At 44.0% G+C, this 24,252-nt stretch overlaps 1 protein-coding gene across 1 annotated transcript; it reads right to left on the bottom strand.

Annotated features, from left to right (window-relative positions):
* Positions 1 to 277: 277 nt before the first annotated feature.
* Positions 278 to 24,244, bottom strand: dcst2 (DC-STAMP domain containing 2). The gene is made up of 16 exons (XM_024412375.2): positions 24,017 to 24,244; positions 23,655 to 23,914; positions 21,977 to 22,147; positions 21,642 to 21,743; positions 21,312 to 21,506; positions 18,795 to 18,860; positions 18,400 to 18,613; positions 18,027 to 18,184; positions 17,597 to 17,761; positions 16,892 to 17,059; positions 6,188 to 6,288; positions 2,805 to 2,935; positions 2,459 to 2,586; positions 1,833 to 1,926; positions 1,319 to 1,549; positions 278 to 1,202 (listed from the first exon to the last, which is right to left on the bottom strand). Exons 1-16 carry the CDS (start codon positions 24,043 to 24,045, stop codon positions 896 to 898), a joined length of 2,520 nt encoding a protein of 839 aa, XP_024268143.2. The 5' UTR covers positions 24,046 to 24,244; the 3' UTR covers positions 278 to 895.
* Positions 24,245 to 24,252: the final 8 nt, after the last annotated feature.

Raw genomic sequence — 24,252 nt, 5'->3', positions numbered from 1 at the left:
AAGGTGATGTATCATACCTTCGTCGCCATCGAGTCCGTTTTGGTCTGTCCAGTCAAGAGGAAACGGACTAAACTTTTCTTGTCAGCGTTCCATTGCCATCCTGGCTGGAATCTCGTATCCTCCCACAAAAAAAACTGGAGTCCACCCCCGCATCAGACAAGGAATGGGGAGGAGAAACACCGAAATTTAACACTGGGCCTGTATAACGAACTGAGGGTGGAAACATGAGACGTGTGTGTGTGTGAGTTGATATTCCGTTTACTTATTTATTGTACTTTTTAAATTCCAACTTTGTGTGCGTTTACAACTCCATTTACAAAGTCATAGTGTCCTTATCTGTTTCCAACTTTCCACAGAGACATACAAATATGAATATCACAAAACAGTCTTTGACTAACATTATAAAATGTAAATCTTAAATAATGTATTTATTCTCTTAAAATGGTCCTAACATGGTTCATCCACAATCCATGACATCAGCTTGTACTATTCATCCTTTTAAAAAAAACTATAACCCATTGACCCTATAGCATCTAAGGTTATCATCAGTTTGATTATAAATGAAGCGCTGGTGTGCAGGTGATTCATGCAGTGCATTCCACTGGCACTAAAGCATAAATGGGGGCAATTTAACCAAAACCAAACAAGCTCATTTACATTCTAGATTTGGAGAACACTTCAAATGCATCTACTAGTTCACTATGAAGTTCCCCTATTTTTATACATATGGAAAATAAATGGGCTAATGCTTTGATAACATGGAAAACATGTATTTTAATACTAAATGAAATGTATATAACTTAGAAAGTCTTTTGCTCATCCCTATTAGCATCTGTAGCCTCTTTGTCACAGACTGCAGTGTTCTGAGCTGAGCACAATTAGTTCCTTCTGAATGTCAATGGAGCTGGTTGGTTAAGGTGGTCATCCCTGAGAAAGTTTGCTGTTGTGAGTTGTGGCCAAGGCTGTGGACTGTGACCGTTCTCAGGGATTCATACTGAGAGTGGTCAATCCGGCCAGAGGTGACAGAGTGAAACGAGGCGTCACTGTCTGAAGTGTCACTCTCGCACCCTTGGGTCTCCAGCCCCCCGCTCACATAGATGGCCGAGAGGGACAATGTTGGGTTGGGGTTGTGGTTATAGTCATCGTCACTAGGCTCAGAGTGGTCCTGTTCTGAGTAGTCTTGGTAAATCATATCTGGCTCACTGGGGAGGACAGGCAGAGACAATGAATGCTCAATTAAATGTCAGATCATGTTAATTCTGATGGTAATGACAGTAGTGATCATAATCATAAATATGAAGAGTCACATCTCCATTACCTGTGTTCAGAGTCACTGGGGGGACTGATATGACCACTACTGTCCCCACTGTCTCCTTCCACCAGCCCTATACTGCTGTAGGCCCCACGCTGCACCCTGCTCTCTGAGGGCCGCCGCCGGGTTGCCATGGAGATCCTCCTCTTCATCAGTCTCCTGGTGCCCCTGTGGGTGATGTGGGGGGAAGTTAGGGCGGCGGTCCACAGGCCCAGCTGCTCATCATCACTGGAGTCTCTGGAACATACAGGTTATACCACACAACTGCTATTCTGTATGACTAAGGGGCATATTCTAGTTCATTAATACATTTTTATTCCACAGTAGTTATATGTTTAGTTACTATGTGACAACTGGTTTCTAGTTACAAAATGCAATTGGGGCAAGTGAGTAATTTACTGTATCTTAAGTGTAACCAAACAAAGTGTAACATGATAGTTAAATGGTCAACTAGAGTCTAACAGGTTTAACATTCTAACAGGTGGTCATCATGAGTAATGTGCCCCTGTGGAAGACTCACAGCTCTTCCTCACAGTCCTCCTGAAAGGTCAGGGGTCCCATGCAAACTGCACACACCTGGCCCATACTCTGGAAGCACTGCTTACAGTATACCCCTGTGTAATGTTAAAACAGCAGATGGGTTAGAGTGCAACAAACCACAGTGGAGCAGTTGAATGGAACAGAAAAGTCAGATTACCAAGGGGAACATAAAACTCAACAAGACCAGGGGCAATGTCACAAAATAATATCAAAGATATGGCTCGCAAATCTGGGTTAACATTCTGAAACAACAAGTAATCCCTAAGCGGTTTCAAAGAGTTTTGAAATGGATTTTGAGAAACACTCCTCGTGGTGCTTCACCAAAGGTGTTAGCTGATTTCTTATCCTTCTAGGGTGAGTCAACAGTTTAACAGAGTCAACTCACTCACTGTACACGCAGTAAGGTCAAACTCCAATTCATTTTACAAGGAAAATGGAAAGATTTTATGACACTCAAAGAAAAGCGGTACATGAAAGGCATGTAACATTTATGAGCTTGTAGAGTTTTTAAAGGAAACCGATCTACTTTTCAAGGGGGTCCTATAAACAAAAACAAAAATCCCCAAACAAAGACAACCTTAAAAGGTCTGAGTTCGGCTGCTGTACCTTTACACTGAGGGGTGATGCATGTGACCATGCTGGGGTCGCTCTGTCCCTCTCCTCTCCTTCCACAGGCCATGCAAGAGACAGAGGACACCCCCAGAATTTCAGCCAGGTAGGACCCACCTGGGAGGCTAGATTAAAGAACACATCATTAGCTGTAATAACATTAGTGATATGTCAAAGTTACTTGTACACACATCCACTATAAATATGTGTCATGTGTTACAGTCCTGGACTACTCTGGATTTGCATGGGCAAAGAAAATGCACTAGTTAAAATATTAATATGGTGAAAAATGCAAAATGGCTTCAAGAATGGGAGATTTAGGTGAAATTGACATTCATTTTACCAGGTTGTGAGTGTCTGGAGGAATCTGGTCCCCTCTCTGTCTGCCCTGCTCCTGGCTACAGACCTCAGCAGGGCTTTACCTAGAGACTTACGCTGGCTCTGGATCCTCCTGTGGAGGAGATGCACCCGCTTCTGCCCCACAGAGGAACGAGAAACACCATTACCTGCTCTATGTTAAAAGTGTCTGGATCTGGAAAAGGTGCTGGACAAATATAATTAATCTGCAGCCTGGCCCAGTTGATAATCTATAGAATTTCCTGATCGTGCTTGTCAATCTCAGAGAGGAAATAAGATTGTCACCAGGGCAAGACAATAAATACCCATCGGCTGACAATAGACAAATACAGGTAATTGCCAAAATAAAGTAAACACTTGAGTAAATGAGGGATACAAAATATATTGAAAGCAGGTGCTTCCACAGAGGTGTGGTTCCTGAATTAATTAAGCAATTAACATCCCATCATGCTTAGGGTCATGTATAAAAATGCCCAGTTGCCCATTATTTTGGCTAACATGGCTAGAAGAAGAGTTCTTAGTGACTTTGAAAGAGGGGTCTCAAAGCAGTATAAGGGTTTAAAGGGTGTGTGTACGTCTCGGTCACCAGATCTCAATTCTCATTCCAATTGAACACTTACGGGATATTCTGTAGTGGCGCATGTTTACGGCGCCCTGTTTACATCGTGACGTATTTCATTACACCGTGCGTCCTCTTCACGGAGTCTTGCCCCGCTACTGAACGGACATAGTGTAGTGTTTGCAATACTGTAGTGTTTGCAATGCAAGATGGAGGAGAGCCTGTCTCTCGTCAGAGATTGCATTTATTTAGTGCGATTACAAAATGTGACCTTTTCATTCAAGACAGGATAAATATATTGTTACAGGTGATAAAACATGTTTTGTTGAGTTACTTTTTCCTCAACTTGTTTCTATAACTTTATAGCGAGTCAAGCTAGATTGCACTGCAGAACAGCTAGCTAAAAGCTAGGCTAGGATGACGATACCATTGTAGCTAGCGACCTCCACCTAATAATTATCATCAAAAACAAACGTTATTACCATCACAATGAACTTAAAAAGGGAGGCAACAGTCATCTAGTAGAATTGGCTTAACAGCCTGTGTATTATTTAACATAGCTATTAAAATATTATTCACTTATAGGAAGTTGCTAGCTATCCCATAAAGCCATTACCGAAAACAACATATTATCTTCTGTGGTCTGGCAACTTCCTGTTCTTCGACAAAATGTGAAAAATGTCAAAATTGGCAAAAATTTCAAAGTGTGCGTTGTCCGTCCTGCAACGGAGCCTTCAACCTCAAGGGGGCATTGCATTTGCACTCCGTTGTGGACTTCCCTATTGAAATGCATGACATCCGGTGCAACTTAACAGAGTGCTTATGGGTAATGTGAACGAGGCTTAAGACAGCGTTTTCCACCACCATTAATCTTAGGGATAGGCATCCCGCTAGTGGTACACCAGTCGACAACATCCGGAGAAATTGGAGGGCGTGCAATTCAAATAAATAATCGGAATATTAAACATTCATGAACTAACAAGTATCTTATATAATTTAAAAGTTTAAATTCTTGTTAATCTAACTGCGTTGTCCGATTTACAATAGGCTTTACAGTGAAAGCATACCATGCGATTGTCTGAGGATGGCACCCCACAACATATTTTTCAACCAGCACAGGCTTCATAAAATCACAAATAGCTATTAAATAAATCACTTACTTTTGAAGATCTTTCTCTGTTTGAAATCCCAAGGGTCCCAGCTACAACATGAATGGTCGTTTTGTTCGATAAAATCCTTCTTTATATCCCAAAAAGTATGTTTAGTTGGCGCCATCAATTTCAGTAATCCACTCATTCAACATGCAGACAAAGGAGTCCAAAAAGCTACTGCTAAACTTCTTCCAAACAAGTCAAACAACATTTCTATGTAATCCTCAGGTGCGCTAAAATGTAAATAAACTATAATATTTCCTACGGAAAGTAGTATGCTCAATAGGAAAGTAGAATTAGTAAGCGTGCACCCTCTTCCTCACGCGCCGAAAGACTGACATTGTTCCGGTGCTCTCTTCACCAAAACTCCAAATTCTTGCTAGTTTAAAAAAAAAAATAGCCTGAAACCTTGAATAAAGACCGTTGACATCTACTGGAAGCCATAAGAATTGCAATCTGGGAGCCGGAATTACATAGAACCCATAGCTTCCACAGTAAGAGCCTGGGACCTAAAAATAAATTCTGGTTGGTTTTTCTTTGGATTTTCGCCTGCCATATCAATTCTGTTATAGTCTCAGATATTAATTTGACAGTTTTTGAAACTTCAAAGTGTTTTCTATCCAATGCTACCAATTATATGCATATCCTGGCTTCTGGACCTGAGTAACAGGCAGTTTACTTTGGGCACGCCCGTCAGGCGGAAATTCAGGAAACTAGACCCTATCGCTAAGAAGTTTTAACAAAACCCAAAATTATGGAATTTCTCATGGAAGAATGTTGTCGCATCACTCCAAAAGATAAATAGAGTTCCAGACACTTGTAGAATCTATGCCAAGGTGCATTGAAGCTGTTCTGGTGGCTTGTGGTGGCCTCATGCCCTATTAAGACACTTTATGTTGGTGTTTCCTTTATTTTGGCAGTTACCTGTAGATCGAGTTATGTGTGCACATAGACTAAGTTACGTTACACAGACCCGGTGTCGATGCTCAACATTCTGTACATGGTTTCAATTCCAACAGTCTAGTATAAAATGTAGTAACACTAAACCTGAAGCTGCTGGCAAAGTGTATGAACACTGCCATTAGAATAAGGCAACACCTTCCCTGTCACACCAGTTTGTAATAGATCGTGGCTGAGTGTGATGCTAACCGTGCCACTACTAGTATACAAACAATGACAAAGACCGCCACAATATAAGACCAGCATTCAATTTCTGTCTGTTCTTTTGTCCTGAAATCAAGATAAGCACATCTGTATTGCAGTGCAGTGCTGACCTGCCTGTTCCCCTGAAGTCTTGAAATTGTTTAAATTCTATGCATGGTTCACATTCCTCCCAGACCAGCAGACTACTGCAGAACAAGTTCTATTGTGCCTGCCCAAAATCACAACCTGAAGTGGCTATTGTGAACAAATCTATCTGTGGATCTTTTTATTTCAGTGTAGTGTTTATGTAACTGACAGCCCCTAACTCGTCGCTGTTTGCAGATCTAAAGGAAATGGATAGATGGAAGCAACAGCTAAGTCCACTGGAAAGGTATCCATCTATTACTACACCTACCTGGTTCCCTCAGATCAGCAAACACAGAAGTGGTAAGGACTAGAGGAGGGGGTTTGGGACTGGACAGATAAGGAGAGAGGTGTGACTGAGTAATAACGTACCCGTTCTCGTTTTGGGTGGTACCTGGCACACACGAGCCTCCTTAACCGCTTGACGTAGCTTCCAGCGAACACAATGAACAAGGTGAGTCCATAGAGGAATCCTGTGATAAGAGAGGAAGCAAAGCGAACAGGTTATTTTGTCCACTGGGTGTCAGTGTCTTTTAGCAACAAAAAAGAAAAATCCTTTCACAACAATTGTCCATTACAGAGACCCTGTAGAATTTACTCCACATCCCTAGGCCAAGGGCTAGATATAGATAACTGCCAAAATAAAGGAAACACCAACATAAAGCCTCTTAATAGGGAGTTGGGCCACCACGAGCCAGAACAGCTTCAATGCACCTTGGCATACACTGTTGTGTCTGGAGCTCTATCGGAGGGATGAGACACCATTCTTCCACGAGAAATTCCATCATTTGGTGTTTTGTTGATAATAGAAAACGCGTTCCCAGGCACTGCTCCAGAATCACTTCCATAAGTGTTCAATTGGGTTGAGATCTTGTGACCACTATCGCCCTGTGGATGGGAGCATTGTCATCCTATGGGAACATAGCCATGGTAGCAAAAATAATGGCCAAAATAATTTTATACATGACCCTAAGCATGATGGGATGTTAATTGCTTAACATTAATTGCTTAAGCATCTGCTTTCAATATACTTTGTATCCCCCATTTACTCAAGCGTTTCCATTATTTTGGCAGATAATGTTAGGGGCAAGTTCGACCAGATATTTTAAGGTTAAAAGTCCCCCCGAAATATATTTACTGAACAAAAATCTAAACGCAACATGTAAAGTGTTTGTGCCATGTTTCATGAGCTGAAATAAAAGATCCCAGATATTTTCCATATGCACAAAAAGCTTATTTCTCTCACATTTTATGCACACATTTGTTTACATCCCTGTTAGTGAGCATTTCTCCTTTGCCAAGATAATCCATCCACCTGACAGGTGTGGCATATCAAGAAGCTGATTAAACCGCATGATCATTACACAGGTGCATCTTGTGCTGGGCACAATAAAAGGCCACTCTAAGATGTGCAGTTTTGTCACACAACACAATGCCATAGATGTCTCAAGTTTTGAGGGAGCATACAATTGAAATGCTGACTGCAGGAATGTCCCCAAGAGCTGTTGCTAGATCATTGAATGTTAATTTCTCTACCATAAGCCGCCTCCAACATCGTTTTAGAGAATTTGGCAGTACATCTAACCGGCCTCACAACCGCAAACCACGTGTAACCACGCCAGTCCACAACCTCCACATCCGGCTTCTTCACCTGCGGAATTTTCTGAGATCAGTCACCTGAACAGCTGATGATACTGAGGAGTATTTCTGCCTATAATATAGCCCTTTTGTGGAGAAAAACTCATTTTGATTGGCTGGGCCTGGATCCCCAGTGGGTGGGCCTATGCCCTCCCAGGCCCACCCATGGCTGCACCCCTGCCCAGTCATGTGAAATCCATAGATTAATACATTTATTTCAATTGACTGATTTACTTATATGAACTGTAACTCAGTAAAATGGTAGTTGACTATATTGCCACTCCTATTTGCCATCTCTTCAATCTAAGCATACAGCAAAGTGTGTGCCCTCAGGCCTGGATGGAAGCTAAATTCATTCCACTACCTAAGAATAGCAAAGCACCCTTTACTGATTCACACAGCCAACCAATCCTGCTACTGACTCTTAGTAAACCTTTGGGAAAAAATATTGTTTGACCAGATGCAATACTTTTTCACAGTAAACAAACTAATAACTGACTTTCAGCACGCTTACACGGAAGGGCACTCAAAATGTACGGCACTGACACAAATGGCTGATGATTGGCTGAAAGAAATTGATAATAAGAAGATTGTGGGAGCTGTTTTGTTAGACTTCAGTGCAGCTTTTGACATTATCGATCATAGTCTGCTGCAAAAACATATGTTTTATGGGTTTACATCCTCTGCCATATTGTGGATTGAGAGTTACATATCTACCAGAAAGCAGAGGGTGTTCTTTAATGAATGCTTCTCTAACTTAAACCAATCAATCAATAAAATGCATTTATAAAGACCTCCTTACATCACCTGATGTCACAAAGTGCTGTACAGAAACCCAGCCTAAAACCCCAAACAGCAAGCAATGCAGGTGTAGAAGCACGGTGGCTAGGAAAACCTCCTTAGAAAGGCCAGAACCTAGGAAGAAACCAAGAGAGGAACCAGGCTATGCGGGGTGGCCAGTCCTCTTCGGTCTGTGCCGGGGGAAGTTTATAACAAAACATGGCCAAGATGTTCAAATGTTCATAGATGACCAGCAGGGTCAAATAATAATAATCACAGTGGTTGTCGAGGGTGCAACAGGTCAGCACCTCGGTAGTAAATGTCAGTTGGCTTTTCATAGCCGATCATTCAGAGTATCTCTAATTCTCCTGCTGTCTCTATCTAGAGAGTTGAAAACAGCAGGTCTGGTTGAATACCAAGTAGATTTAGGCATACCTCAAGGTAGCTGTGTTGGCCCCTTACTTTTTAATATTTTTACTAATGACCTACCATTAGCCTTAATAAATTCAGTGCATCCATGTACGCTGTTGACTCAACATTATACATGTCAACTACCACAGCAAATGAAATCACTGCAACACATAAAGATCTGAAGTCAGTTTTAGAAATGGTGGCTAGTAAAAAGCTAGTCCTAAATATATCAAAACCTAAAAGCATTGTACTTGGAACAAATCATTCACCAAACCAGTGGTTCTCAAACTGGGGGTCGCCTGATATGAAAATGGGGTTGCGGGAGAATTTCCAAAATCTCCTCAAAATCTAAATATATACCTTTATATATAAATTATTCAAATCTAAAAGATAAAATGAAACCAGAGAACGCGCTTAGATCATGGGAAAAGGCCGCACTTGACCGTTGCACTTGAATCTTTCCCACGGTGAATGGCTAGGAGAGACTTTGATATTATCGGCTGCAATTGATATGGTGAAAACAATGTGTTGGGAGGCAGAGGCACAGAAACTCACTTCAATACCTTTGTCAGATAACACTGTTAAACAAAGAATTTATGCTATTGCTAGCAATAAAGAGGGAACTCTGACTGAATGACTCAAACTTCCAAGCTTATCCTCTCCAAATGGATGTCAGCTGTTAGGGCCGAGATGCCTATGCATTGACTTTTGTTTGCTATACATATGTAGGGGGATGCTATTTACAAGGACATATTGTTCTGTCTCACGATTCCCAAGTATGAAAAGACATGGGATGTTGAGTGTGCTGCGTGGCTATATTGATGACGAACAGATTCCATATGGGATCGAATGGTGGAATTTTGCACAGATATAGCTCCATTTATCAGCGGGCAGGCCTCTGCACTCTAGTTATGAATGTGTCTCCCTCTGCAATATGGACGCATTGTATAATACACCGAGAGCAACTGGTGGCAAAAGAGCTGAGCATAGAACTCGAGATATACTGCAGCAGGTAACTTAAATGGTTAACTACATCAAACCACATCCACTGAGCCCACGCCTGTTCGCAATACTATGTGGAGATATGTGATCAGAGCATGGCAATGTTTCACATCGAGGCTTGGTGGTTATCAAGGGGGAGTGTTGGGGGAAAAAATATGCATTGAGAGAGGAACTGTTGTCATTCACAATGGATATGAAAACAAAAAAAAACAGACTTGGTTGACTTTCTGTGTAATGAAAAAAAGAAAACAGCATCATCAGAAGTGCCCCACACAAGTGATAACTGCTCACCTCAAACGCTTGGATGAGCACTTTGGGACGGACCTACTTCCCAATGCATTTGAATGTGATCCTGGCTCAGTTGACATGCCGGTAAGTGAAATTGAACAGCTGACATAGCTGTCATGTGACCGAATACTGCAGACAATGCATTCACGGGTCACTACGGAGGAGTTTTGGTTCTTGACTCAAAGGCAATACCCTGCTGTCTCCCTCTGAGCATTAATGCCGCGTTCAAAACAACTGGGAACTCATAAATCTCCGACTTCCGTGTGCTCAAGGCAACTGGGAATTAGCTCAGACTGGGAAAAATAGTTTTGAACGGTCATCCAACTCGGAATTCCAACTCAGAAACTCAGGCCTCTTTCTAGGCCTCTGACTTTCTGTCCTAAAGGTCACTGTCGTCATGATTTGAACTTGTATTTTTCAGAGTTCCCAGTCGTCTTGAAAGCACCATAAAATTCATGGTAGGCTACCATTCGCCAGTTTATATCTGTGTGAAGCTGGATTCAGTGCTCTCTTCTGCATTAAAACCAAATATCGATCCAGGTCGAACACGCCCCCTGACTTTGAGAAGCTCCGATGCAACATGATTCAAGCACACCCATCTCATTAGTGGTGGTGAGATAAGGGACATTATGACAGACTAATTTGAAATTGGCTGCGCTCCATTAAAAGTATGTGATGGTGAGTTGAGAAGACAATCAGAAAAACGGTTAGAATGTTTTTCATTTCACTGCCTTAGCTCCCCCCCTAAAAAGTAAACATTGGCTGTACAATGTATAATTTTTTTCACATGGGGTGGGGTCACCAGAATTTTGAGGTTTGGGAACCCCTGCGCTAAACCCTAAACTTAATCTAAATCTTTTAATGAACAATTGAGCAAGTTGGTCTAACCCTAGATTTGAAACTGAAATGGTCAAAACATATTGATGCAACAGTAACTTAGATGGGGAGATGTCTGATAAAGCGCTGCTCTGATTTCGGACATCATTATCAATAAAACAAGTCCTACAGACCCTAGTTTTATCACACCTGGACTACTGCCCAGTCAAATGGTCAAGTGCCACTAAGAAGGACATAGGCAGTTGTCTCAAAACAGCACAACTGGCCCTTAAATGTACATAGAGTGCTAATATCAATACCATTTATGTCAATCTCTCCTGGCTCAAAGTAGAGGATAGATTGACTGCATCACTACTTGTCTTTGTTAGAGGTATTGATGTGTTTGTTGAAAGCACCGAACCGTCTGTTCAAACAGCTAACACACAGCTCAGACACCCATACATATCCCACAAGACATGCCACCAGGGGTCTCTTCACAGACCCTAAGTCCAGAACAGACTCTGGGAAATGCACAGTACTACATAGAGCCATGACTACATGGAACTCTCTTCTACATCAAGTAGCTCAAGCGAGCAGTAAAATCAGATGAAAAAACAACAGGTAAAACAACACGTCACAGCACAACACGGGCTGTGAAAAGACACACACACTCTCTAACACACAAACATTGTAATGTAATATTGTATTATACCATGGCATTCCTTTTTGATTGGCTTTAAGAGCTCGGTATATTTGCACTGTAGAATTCAATGGCTATAGTTCATTTTTATACGTTTTGTTTGAGCTGGTTTTAAAAGCAAAAGTCGAATTGAACACAGTATTGGTATTGTTGAATTTGATATTCATAATAGCAAGCTAGAACTGATGGCTTGGTTAGATAAACTAGCAAGTCTGTTTGTTTGGTTACCACGGATACTACTGTAGCCATCTAGTAAACTTGCTAGCTACTTTAATGGATGTTGAACACATTTATACAAACAAATGAACACATTTCTAATGCCAAATGTGTTAAATTGTAGCCATGGTATAAAAAGGATAATTCATTTATGGCTCTATGCATTCTCTGGAAAATAATGTAACTCCATGGACGGTCAGTTCCACTCCACTAGCGCTTGGTGGAACAGACCTTCCACGTCGTTCAGAACTTTCAATAGAACACATACAGTATATCACAAAAGTGAGTACACCCCTCACATTTTTGTAAATATTTGAGTAGATATTTTCAGGTGACAACACTGAAGAAATTACACTTTGTGTCACGCCCTGGTCTAAGTATTTTGTGTTTATCTTCATGTATTGGGTCAGGGTGTGGCATGGGGTTTTTGTATTGTGGTGTGTTTTGTCTTGGGGTTTTGGTGTATATGTATTGGGATTGTAGCTAGTGGGGTTATCTAGCAAAGTCTATGGCTGTCTGGAGTGGTTCTCAATCAGAGGCAGGTGTTTATCGTTGTCTCTGATTGGGAACCATATTTAGGCAGCCATATTCTTTGAGTTCGTCGTGGGTGATTTTCCTTAGTGTCCTTGTTCCTGTCTATGTGTTAGGTTACACAAGTATAGGCTGTTTTGGTTTTCGTTACGTTTATTGTTTTTGTAGTGTTTGTTATTGATTCGTGTTTTACGTTCGTTATTAAACATGGATCGCAATCTACACGCTGCATTTTGGTCCGACTCTCCTTCACACCTAGAAAACCGTAACAGAATCACCCACCACAAATGGACCAAGCAGCGTGTCAACAGGCAGGAGCCGCAGGAGAAGCAACAAAGGCAGCAACAGCGGCGCAATGAGGATTGGACATGGGATGATATATTGGATGGCAAGGGTTGCTACACATGGGAGGAGATCCTGGCGGGAAGGGATCGCCTTCCATGGGAACAGGTGGAGGCACTTAGGAGAGCAGAGGCAGCCGGAGAGAGGAGCCGGCGATACGAGGGAACACGGTTGGCAAGGAAGCCCGGGAGTCAGCCCCAAAAATGTCTTGGGCGGGGGCTCACAGGGAGTATGGCTACGCCAGGTAGGAGACCTGCGCAAACTCCCTGTGCTTACCGGGGCTAGAGAGACCGGGCAGGCACCGTGTTATGCAGTGGTGCGCACGGTGTCCCCAGTGCGGGTGCATAGCCCGGTGCGGTATATTCCAGCTCCTCGTATCGGCCGGGCTAGAGTGGGCATTGAGCCAGGTAAGGTTGGGCAGGCTCGGTGCTCAAGAGCTCCAGTGCGCCTGCACGGTCCGGTCTATCCAGTACCACCTCCACACCCCAGCCCTCCGGTAGCAGCTCCCCGCACCAGGCTTCCTGTGCGTGTCCTCGGTCCAGTACCACCAGTACCAGCACCACGCATCAGGCCTACAGTGCGCCTCGCCTCTCCTGCGCTGTCGGAGTCTCCCGCCTCTCCAGCGCTGTCGGAGCCTTTCTCCTCTCCTGCGCTGCCGGAGTCTCCCGCCTGTTCAGCGCTGTCAGAGCCTTCCTCCTCTACAGCGCTGCTGGAGTCTCCTGCCTGTTCAGCGCAGCCTGCATGGAGCTGCCAGCCTGCATGGAGCTGCCAGGCTGCATGGAGCAGCCAGAGCTGCCAGGCTGCATGGAGCAGTCAGAGCTGCCAGGCTGCATGGAGCAGTCAGAGCTGCCAGGCTGCATGGAGCAGCCAGAGCTGTCAGTCTGCATGGAGCAGCCAGAGATGTCAGTCTGCAAGGAGCTGTCAGTCTGCATGGAGCAGCCAGAGCTGTCAGTCTGCATGGAGCAGCCAGAGCTGCCAGTCTGCATGGAGCAGCCAGAGCTGCCAGCCTGCATGGAGCATCCTGAGCTGTCAGTCTGCAAGGAGCTGTCAGTCTGCATGGAGCAGCCAGAGATGTCAGTCTGCATGGAGCAGCCAGAGCTGCCAGTCTGCAAGGAGCTGCCAGTCTGCACGGAGCTGTCAGTCTGCAAGGAGCTGCCAGTCTGCAAGGAGCTGCCAGTCTGCAAGGAGCCGCCAGAGCTGTCAGTCTGCATGGAGCAGCCAGAGCTGTCAGTCTGTAAGAAGCCGCCAGAGCTGTCAGCCTACATGGAGCAGCCAGAGCTGTCAGTCTGCATGGAGCAGCCAGAGCTGTCAGTCTGCCAGGATCCGCCAGTCAGCCAGACTCTTCCAGATCTGCCAGTCAGCAGACTCTTCCAGATCTGCCAGTCAGCCAGACTCTTCCAGATCTGCCAGTCAGCCAGACTCTTCCAGATCTGCCAGTCAGCCAGACTCTTCCAGATCTGCCAGTCAGCCAGACTCTTCCAGATCTGCCAGTCAACCAGACTCTTCCAGATCTGCCAGTCAACCAGACTCTTCCAGATCTGCCAGTCAACCAGACTCTTCCAGATCTGCCAGTCGGCCAGGATCCGCCAGTCGGCCAGGATCTGCCAGTCAGCCAGGATCTGCTGAAACCACCAGCCAGCCAGGATCTGGTAGATCTACCTACCTGCCTGAGCTTCCTCTCACTCCCGAGCTTCCTCTCACTCCCGAGCTTCCTCTCACTCCCGAGCTTCCTCTCACTCCCGAGCTTCCTCTCACTCCCGAGCTTCCTCTCACTCCCGAGCTTCCTCTCACTCCCGAGCTTCCTCTCACTCCCGAGCTTCCTCTCACTCCCGAGCTTCCTCTCACTCCCGAGCTTCCTCTCACTCCCGAGCTTCCTCTCACTCCCGAGCTTCCTCTCACTCCCGAGCTTCCTCTCACTCCCGAGCTTCCTCTCACTCCCGAGCTTCCTCTCACTCCCGAGCTTCCTCTCACTCCCGAGCTTCCCCTCAGTCCCGAGCTGTCCTTCAGTCCCGATCTGCTCCTCAGTCCAGTGGGTTTCTGGGTGAGGACTACTAGGCCATGGTCGGCGGCGAGGGTGGACTATCCAGGGACGCGAGGAGAGGGGACTAAGACATTAACTGAGTGGGTTCCACTGCCCGCGCTGGAGCCGCCACCATGGACAGACGCCCACCCGGACCCTCCCTATTGTTTTGAGGTGCGTTCGGGAGTCCACACCTTAGGGGGGGGTTCTGTCACACCCTGGTCTAAGTATTTTATGTTTATCTTCATGTATTGGGTCAGGCCAGGGTGTGGCATGGGGTTTTTGTATTGTGGTGTGTTTTGTCTTGGGGTTCTGGTGTGTTTGTATTGGGATTGTAGCTAGTGGGGTTATCTAGCAAAGTCTATGGCTGTCTGGAGTGGTTCTCAATCAGAGGCAGGTGTTTATCGTTGTCTCTGATTGGGAACCATATTTAGGCAGCCATATTCTTTGAGTTCGTCGTGGGTGATTGTCCTTAGTGTCCTTGTTCCTGTCTATGTGTTAGGTTACACAAGTATAGGCTGTTTTGGTTTTCGTTACGTTTATTGTTTTTGTAGTGTTTGTTATTGATTCGTGTTTTACGTTCGTTATTAAACATGGATCGCAATCTACACGCTGCATTTTGGTCCGACTCTCCTTCACACCTAGAATACCGTAACACTTTGCTACAATGTAAAGTAGTGAGTGTACAGCTTGTATAACAGTGTAAATTTGCTGTCCCCTCAAAATAACTCAACACACAGCCATTAATGTCTAAACTGCTGGCAACAAAAGTGAGTACACCCCTAGGTGAAAATGTCCAAATGGGGCCTAATTAGCCATTTTTCCCTCCCCGGTGTCATGTGACTCATTAGTGTTACAAGGTCTCAGGTGTGAATGGGGAGCAGGTGTGTTAATTTGGTGTCATTGCTCTCACACTCCCTCATACTGACTGGTCACTGGAAGTTCAACATGGCACCTCATGGCAAAGAACTCTCTGGGGATCTGAAAAAAAATAATTGTTGCTCTACATAAAGATGGCCTGGGCTATAAGAAGTTTGCCAAGACTCTGAAACTGAGCTGCAGCACGGTGGCCGACCATACAGCGGTTTAACTGGACGGGTTCCACTCAGAACAGACCTCGCCATGGTCGACCAAAGAAGTTGAGTGCACGTGCTCAGCTTCATATCCAGATGTCGTCTTTGGGAAATAGACGGATGAGTGCTTCCAGCATTGCTGCAGAGGTTAAAGGGGTGGGGGGTCAGCCTGTCAGTGCTCAGACCATACACCGTACACTGCATCAAATTGGTCTGCATGGCTGTTGTCCCAGAAAGAAGCCTCTTCTAAAGATGATGCAAACAGTTTGCTGAAGACAAGCAGACTAAGGACATGGATTACTGGAACCATGTCCTGTGGTCTGATGAGACCAAGATAAACTTATTTGGTTCAGATGGTGTCAAGTGTGTGTGGCGGCAACCAGGTGAGGAGTACAAAGACAAGTGTGTCTTGCCTACAGTCAAACATGGTGGTGGGAGTGTCATGGTCTGGGGCTGCATGAGTGCTGCCGGCACTGGGGAGCTACAGTTCATTGAGGGAACCATGAATGCCAACATGTACTGTGACATACTGAAGAAGAGCATAATCCCCCTCCCTTCGGAGACTGGGCCGCAGGGCAGTATTCCAACATGATAACGACCCCAAACACACCTCCAAGTCAACCACTGCCTTGCTAAAGAAGCTGAGGGTAAAAGTGATGGACTGACCAAGCACGTCTCCAGACCTAAACCCTATTGAGCATCTGTGGGGCATCCTCAAACGGAAGGTGGAAGAGTGCAAGGTCTCTAACATCCACCAGCTCCGTGATGTCGTCATGGAGGAGTGGAAGAGGACTCAGTGGCAACCTGTGAAGCTCTGGTGAACTCCATGCCCAAGAGGGTTAAGGCAGTGCTGGAAAATGATGGTGGCCACACAAAATATTGACACTTTGGGCCCAATTTGGACATTTTCACCTAGGGGTGTACTCACTTTTGTTGCCAGCGGTTTAGACATTAATGGCTGTGTGTTGAGTTATTGAGGGGACAGCAAATTTACACTGTTATACAAGCTGTACACTCACTACTTTACATTGTAGCAAAGTGTAATTTCTTCAGTGTTGTCACATGAAAAGATATACTCAAATATTTACAAAAATGTGAGGGGTGTACTCACTTTTGTGATATACTGTAGCTCCTCATTGACTATCCCTTACTTAATGTAGTATTGTATTGTATTGTTTGGACCCCAGGAAGAGTAGATGCAGCCTTGGTAGCAGCTGGGGATCCTAGTAAATACTAAATAATACTAGTCCAGGTGTTACCTATGAGCATGTATCCTGAGTGGTCTGGCTCTGAAGGCTCCATCAGACACTTCTTGCTGAGAACAGTGATGTTGCCCTTCTGTAGAATGGCAAAGGCAGCCACTATGTCCTTGAAGATGTCCGAGGCATAGCCTGTGCCATTTACTTCCACCGCCACTACGATGGGTGCTAGAGAGAGCACAAAGAGAGAACAATGTCTTGGATGATGTTGTTCATTCTAAATATGGTTTGATATACAATTTCATTAGAATAATCTGTACTATAGTATTTAATTGGAAACTGATGTCCAGTTTAATTCCTTGATTGTACTGAATAGAACGGAGTAAAGTGATGTTCAGGACAAGTCTCAGGTTTCAGGCAAGGTTACTCATCACACCAAACAACCACTTTCTCTCATAAAATAAACTGTTCATTATGTCTAAAAAAACGAAGTCCAAAATATCAGCCCAAACAAAACGTCTACAAATAAAATAGCTTGAGACTTGGTTTGTTTGCAGTGTTTCTGGTTTCATTCAGGTAAATATCATTTTTGGAAGCAATAACGAATGCAGACATTATACCTCTCGTCTATTTCTGTTTTTAACCATGCACCTGTGAGTACACTGATGGGTGGGGTGGCTAGTAAGATTTCCAATGTATTTATTACAGTAAATAACCTTGAACTGAACATCATCTATTTATTTCCCTGTAGTCAGACTGTCTCACCTCTGGCCACGATGTCCCCCTGGGCTTGGTGGTGCACCAGGTCAAACATCCAGAAGACCACCAGGTCCAGCGCCACCACCAGGCATCCCATGGCTATGTGCCTGAGAATGGACACTGCGCTGAGGGCAGCCGTCTGCCGCTCCCTGGCTGTCAGGTACACTGAGACTAGAGGACAGGGATGGGTGTGGGGTAGGGGAGGTTAGGTGGGTGGGTGGGTGTTTTCACTGCCATGACATCAATGTTACACTGACTTTCTCTTTCACCTTTCTAGACATTTTTGTTGTTGCTGTTCTCTCTCATTTTCTAACTTCTCCTATATCCTTTCGCTTTGCACCTTTTCTCTCCACACCCACACTGCTTCCTCCCTACAATCCATTTATCTTATCTTCTCCTCTTTCCTGTGCATTCCCTCTCTTCCTGCTCCACTCACATGGTCTGATGTAGGTGCGGGCCTCTCTCTGGCTGAGAGGTAGGACAGGGGTTTTTCCCTCACTAGCCAATCTCTGGTCGAGCTCCTCAAACTGCTCTGTGATGTAAGTGTTGTCAAAGTCATCCTGGTGCAGGTACTTGTGTTTGTACAGGACAGCCCTTTCAAACACACACACAAAGAACACACACACACGCACAGTATAGTGCATCATTTCCCAAAATCGGTCCTGGGGTCCCCCCAGGTGCAAGTTTTGTTTTTTTGCACTATACAGCTAAAGGGGCCCCAGGACCGGAGGGGGGAAACCCTGGTATAGAGTATACCGCTCCTCGTCAAACCTTGTTTGCATGACCCATGTGAATGAATATAGACTTACTGTAGGTACATTAGCAGCAGAAGGAAGAGGCCTATGTAGGCTATTAGCCCCATCACTTCCTGGAAACGTCCCAGCTCCACCGACACTTCCTCCATCATATCCTGTGACACCTGCTGCAGCGACTGACTGCTGTTCACATTCATGTCAAAGTGCATAGAGGCCGATATGTTGAACTCAAACTCCTTCTTCATCTTCTCGAAAGCTGCTATGGTTGCTAGAAGAGAGCAAAGAGACATGCACCAAAATGTGCCACTGTGCATTTGTGACTGTTTAGAATGGCCATCAAAAAGGAGTTACAGTAGAATGATGGTATTAAAGAATGTTCTACCTTTGAATAGAGAAGTAGTTGAAACTATTATGAGGTCAAGGTTTTTGTACCTCTGCACTTTACTTACGGGCAGCAATCTTTGTCTTCATGTGGCCAACAATGTAAGAAGGGATGATGCAAAACAGCTGACCAACTGAAATGAGAGGAATGTATTGAGAATTACTGTCCTCATACCTACAATGACATAACCTCTAGTTAATTTACGTGACAAATGCATCTCTGCATCACAGGCTCTATTCATTGTCTCATAAAACCATTGTGAACGGTCATTAAAAGTAAACCCAAGTGTCATGTCAGGTTTATAAGACAGCATTATATAGGATTTATGACCCATAGTTTAGAAAGTGAAATGCCACCATTCACTTTATGCTGAGAGCAGCATTCTAGATCTCCCAAGGGCCAGGAAGTGTGTTTTATCTTTTCTTTCTCTTCCTCCTGTCTCTGGCCCTCAGGTCATGTTTGGATTAAAAAGTCACCCGTGCCCGGCTGGCTCCTGGCTGGCCCGAGAGCAGCGGTGGATATAAAACAATAATTCATTTGAAAAGAAAACATAGGAGGCAGATGGATGGAGGGGGGAGGCAGAAGGACGGAGGGGGGGCCATATGTATGGAGGGGGAGGCAGAGGGACGGAGGGTGACTCACGGCTGCGCTCCTCCTGGAAAATGTGAGAGGAAACCTGAGAGCGGCGTGGGGCTGGAGGGTTTTAACAAGACCTTGGCCCCTAAGTTACCTTGCCCTCCTAGGCTAAAGAATAACACAGCGCACTGCAGAGCTGCTAGAGAGGAGGGCTGTGCTGTACCTCCACACTGATGTCAACCTCACAACAATGGATGATCTATTTTTCCATGAGCTAACATATTTATAGTCAGCACTTTTTCACAAAAATCGGGAAAAAAAACAGGCTTGGGTGCGAAAAAAGGGAACACTAACTGAGTTTCAAAAGATTTAAAACACTGTCAACCCAGCTAGCACATAATGTTCTGAGAACCTTAATATGTTGCTTAGAGCTTGATGAGAGCATGGTTATCCAATGGTTATTTTGCATACAACCTTCCCATAACATTTCATATAGGTTTCTTCATGGTTCTACTTAAAGTAATGTTCTCAAATTGTTCAGAGAACGTTAAGAAACAATGTTCTTCTGTGGTAATTTCAGCACAAGGTTTTTTACAGGTTTCCTCATGGTTCTATTGGAAGTCATGTTCTCCGAATGTTCAGAGAACATTAAGAAACAACGTTCCTCTATGTGAATTCAAGAACTTCAGCATAATGTTTTCTGCAGGTTTCCTCATGGTTCTATTTAAAGGAATTTTCTCAGAATGTTCAGAGAATGTTAGCATACAAAGTTCTTCTGTGAAAATTCCAGTACTTCAGCATAACGTTTTTTGCAGGTTTCCTCATGGTTCTATTTAAACATTAAGAACATTCTCAGAACATTAAGAAAACTTTCCATAAAAACTCCAAGAAAACATTAACGTTTAAAGAACATAAACATTCCATTCTCAGCAACAACAAATGTCTCTCTATCCTCTATCTTGTTCAGTGTTTTCAGGTGTGTTGGCCACACCTGATATTAATGAGTGCTTGTTTCCTTTGAAATAGGGTCTTTTTGAATTGACAAAAATGAACGGCTTTGCATTAGTTAAAAAACCTGGCATGCTAGTTCCATCCTCGTGGCGCAGTGGACTAATTCCATGGATAGAGAGCAGAAGATCATAGGTTTGAATCTCACTGACACCATGCCACAATAAAAAACAAATGTGCTTGCATGATTAATGCCTAAGCAAATTAATTTCCATGTGTCCTATCTATGCTTGGAGATCAAAACAGTAAACCTAAGCTAGCAGTGTTATTAAAAGTCTTATTGAAACATTCTCTGAATGTTATTTAATTACCTTAAAATAACCTAGCATTTCCGTTCGTTAATAAAACTTCCCAGGAAAACTTTCAGGAAACAATAGGAAAACTTTCTCAGAACCTCCCTGCAACCTGAAAATGTATGTTCCCAGAACAGGTGAAATTTTCACTTCTGTTCTTGGAACTTTTAGAAAACCCTTAACGGTAAGGAAACTTATGGCTTTGTTCGCAAACCAATGGGAAACCAAAAACGTACTTTCTCAAAACTGCTAAGGAACCAAATTTGCTACCTGGGAAAGACTTAAAAACAGAGAACAAACATCTCAGATAAAACATGCAATGGTTAGGAGGCAAGGCCCTAACAAAGTTGTTCATCAAAATGGCTCTTTAAGAGAAACATTGAGCTAAGACTGCGACAATGACAATACAGATATGACAACCTAAGTATAACACTACCATAGATTTTCTTATTTTTAAACAACAGACACCTTCCACAGTGATTGATGTCATTTTCACATTTCCTTTGCTCTATTGATACAGCTGTATATGTGCTAAAGCCTCTCAGGTTCCTACTCTTGCGATTTGATCCTGCTTCTTTGTGGACAATAATTTATCCCTCTGACACTATGACAAACAGCTACCCTTCCTCTACTACTGACAGCGGACGGAAGTATGGGTGAGGGAGGATAGTGATTCTACTGTATGATGGAACAACATGTCAACCAACCTCGAGCGAGACCACAGAGGGGGCGAAACCCATCCACAATGTGACAAAGGAAGTTGAACACAGACAGGAGCTCCATGCAGTCATCCCGGGCATCATCAAACAGCTTGTTACACTTCTTATAGGGGGTGCCCAGTTTGTCATTACACACCTCGCCAATGCCGACCAGGAAGTGTAACACGTTTCTCAGGGAACGAGCTGTAACAGGAGGTAGAGGGCACAGAAATCAATGGAAGGCTTCATTTGGAGAGTTAAATTGTTAGATACAGTAACTGTACTAACAATGTCTTCAAGTGATGACAGCGCTAGTATAAGCATGGCCCACAGACTTACCTACATGGCGGACAGACTCAGTCAGGGCCTGGATTAAGTTCTGTACCCTCCCAGCCACGGAATGGACATTTTTGGTGATCTCTTTTATCTTGCCCAGCACAGCTGCAACATGTGGACATTAGGAGCTTATAAGGGTGTGTGACATTGCAGAGCACTCAGATTGTGTAGAAATTTTATTGTAAAAGGAGTCATCAACCATATTGTCTCCACCTGCAATGTCCTTCCAGTTCAGTGACCATGGAGAAAACAAAGCTAGTGTGAACTATTTGAGACACCATGTATAATGAGTGTAATTACAGCTGTGTGGTGTGATTTTATGGAACAGCTGGACTCACAAAGAAGAGGTGTAGCCGCTCGCTCCATCAGCTGCTGGGTCTGGTTCATTGCAAGTTCGGCCCCACACACCACGCTGTCCGCTGCACGGTCAAAGTTTTCCAGGGTGTTGGTCATGGGGCCCTGGACCAACATGGAGAAAATGAGGAAGAGGAGGAAGTTCTTGCCCTTCACTGTGAGGAAATTCATAAAAAGGTGTGTTAGTAATACCCAGAACAAGTTGGTCTACTGAGTAATACATTGTAGGTCATTCCTTCCACCCAGGGGTGTTTTGAATAACTGTTTCAACTGTTAATTTGCATCTGCCCTAATTTATTCAAATACATTTATTTGAAATGATCCATATGAATCCATATTCAAGTTATTGAGGATCTACACTGATCTCAAAAACGACCTCAGAATCCATATGATGGAAATCCGTCACAGTAATGGAAAACTTTCTTTGGCTAAGCAAAAACAAGCAAAAATGACTCCAGCCATTATCACCTTGGCTGCTTTAGCTTTATTCACCCATCGATAAGGGACGTACATAACATTCTAGAACAAACACATGCCATAGCCTACAGCAATTAGCTGCCACACACTAGCTCAGCACCGGGATTAAAAACTTGAATTTATTTTCCTGTCAAATTAAACAGCAGTTACCTACACATCTTCCACCTCTGCACTGCTTTTGTCATCTCAGGGGCAGACTGGGACCAGAAATTGGTGCTGGCATTTCTAACACACTAGCCCATTTGTTTCCCACGAGGCTCCCACAACAGCCCATTTTTTCAGTTGAGACTCTCATAAGCCAGATCATGATAATTTTGCACTAAAAAAGTTAGACAGGCCCACTAGAAAGAATATGGACCAGCCCTTCTGGCATCTCCAAACTGACGGTCCTAAAGAGATTGTGCTAGTGGGTGAGCTACTAGGAAACGTCGCCAGCTGCTCACGACTCCTCTATGAAAGATAGCCTACATAGTGCTTTATTTTTAGTAAATGTTTCTTTTCAAAGCGGGGAAAAATGTAAACAGGTTGAAGGTGCCTGTGCCTTTTATTATGTTCTTCTTCTGTGGGGTATTCTGGCGGACTACAACCAAACAAAGGTTCATTCCATGTGTGGTAATACTGATGATTTGTCGCCACATATGGTATGTTTACATAGCAGGTTATGATAACTAACGTGGTAGGTTAGGTGAATTAATGTAACAGGTTAGGAAAATGATAAGGGTTAGGCTTAGCTACAATGCTAGTTGTCAACATTGTTGTCCTCGACACTACACCTCATCGATCCAGAATGGAAGAAATGTAAACAAACAGGCTATGACGAGGACGCACCTCCACCTGTTTCCACCTGTTTCGTACAAAATGGCGGTCTTTCCCTTCTACTGTAAGTGCCTACACCATATCGGGAAACAATATATCCAGTTTGCAGAAATCCCGTTTCAGTCTCTCTGTTTGAAAGGCTGCATTCTGATTTTTTTTCACACTAATTGGTATTTTCAGATAGTTTTCAGAGCTAATCTGATTGTTAAAAATACCAATTAGTGGGGGGGGGGGGGAAAGATCATAATTGGGCTACCTGTCTAAATATTGCCAGTGTTTATTTGACTGGGTAACTGGGTACATTTCAACAGCACATACACCATTTTTTTGTGGTATGGTTAAAACAATCTTCATATATAGGCTACTCACTTGAACACAGCATTGGCATCATTAGCATAACATTCGCTCGCACACGGATGGAGAGGCCCATACCAAATGCTGTGAGGAAAGCTATGGCGATCGTGGTATACACGCAATACCACAGGCCTTGGTTCTGTACGAACAGTGCAGTCATTCCGTACACAGAGGCAAGGAATAGGCCAAACAAAAACCCGCCCAAACTCCGCACAAGCCCACTGAGACGAGGTTTGGTCTTGCTTCGTGGGCATCGCCTTGGGAATCTGGGAACCCTGTCAAAAAGGTTAGATATTTAGGCTAAACTCACCAATGACAGCATTATGTAGTAAGCCTATGTATCTCAATAATGTCAATTTGACAATTTATTCCCTTACCGCTTGAGGACCCCCCTCAAACACTCCATCGCGGCTTGGCCACTTTGCACGAACCTTTGAAAAAAAACATGTATGCTATGCTGTCCCCATAGACAAAATATTTGTTTTCTTATCTCTAAGTCTGTCACTAGAGAATCGTTATTGTTGCAGGCCTCCACAGAACTAAGTTGAATTATGAGGTCACCAGGATGGAGTTCTTCCCTCTTCTGGAATTATTCCGTCTTCCAGCGTGTTCT

Source organism: Oncorhynchus tshawytscha, linkage group LG03 (assembly GCF_018296145.1).
Source record: "Oncorhynchus tshawytscha isolate Ot180627B linkage group LG03, Otsh_v2.0, whole genome shotgun sequence".
NCBI lineage: Eukaryota > Metazoa > Chordata > Actinopteri > Salmoniformes > Salmonidae > Oncorhynchus > Oncorhynchus tshawytscha.
This window is presented reverse-complemented; position numbering and strand designations above follow the sequence as displayed.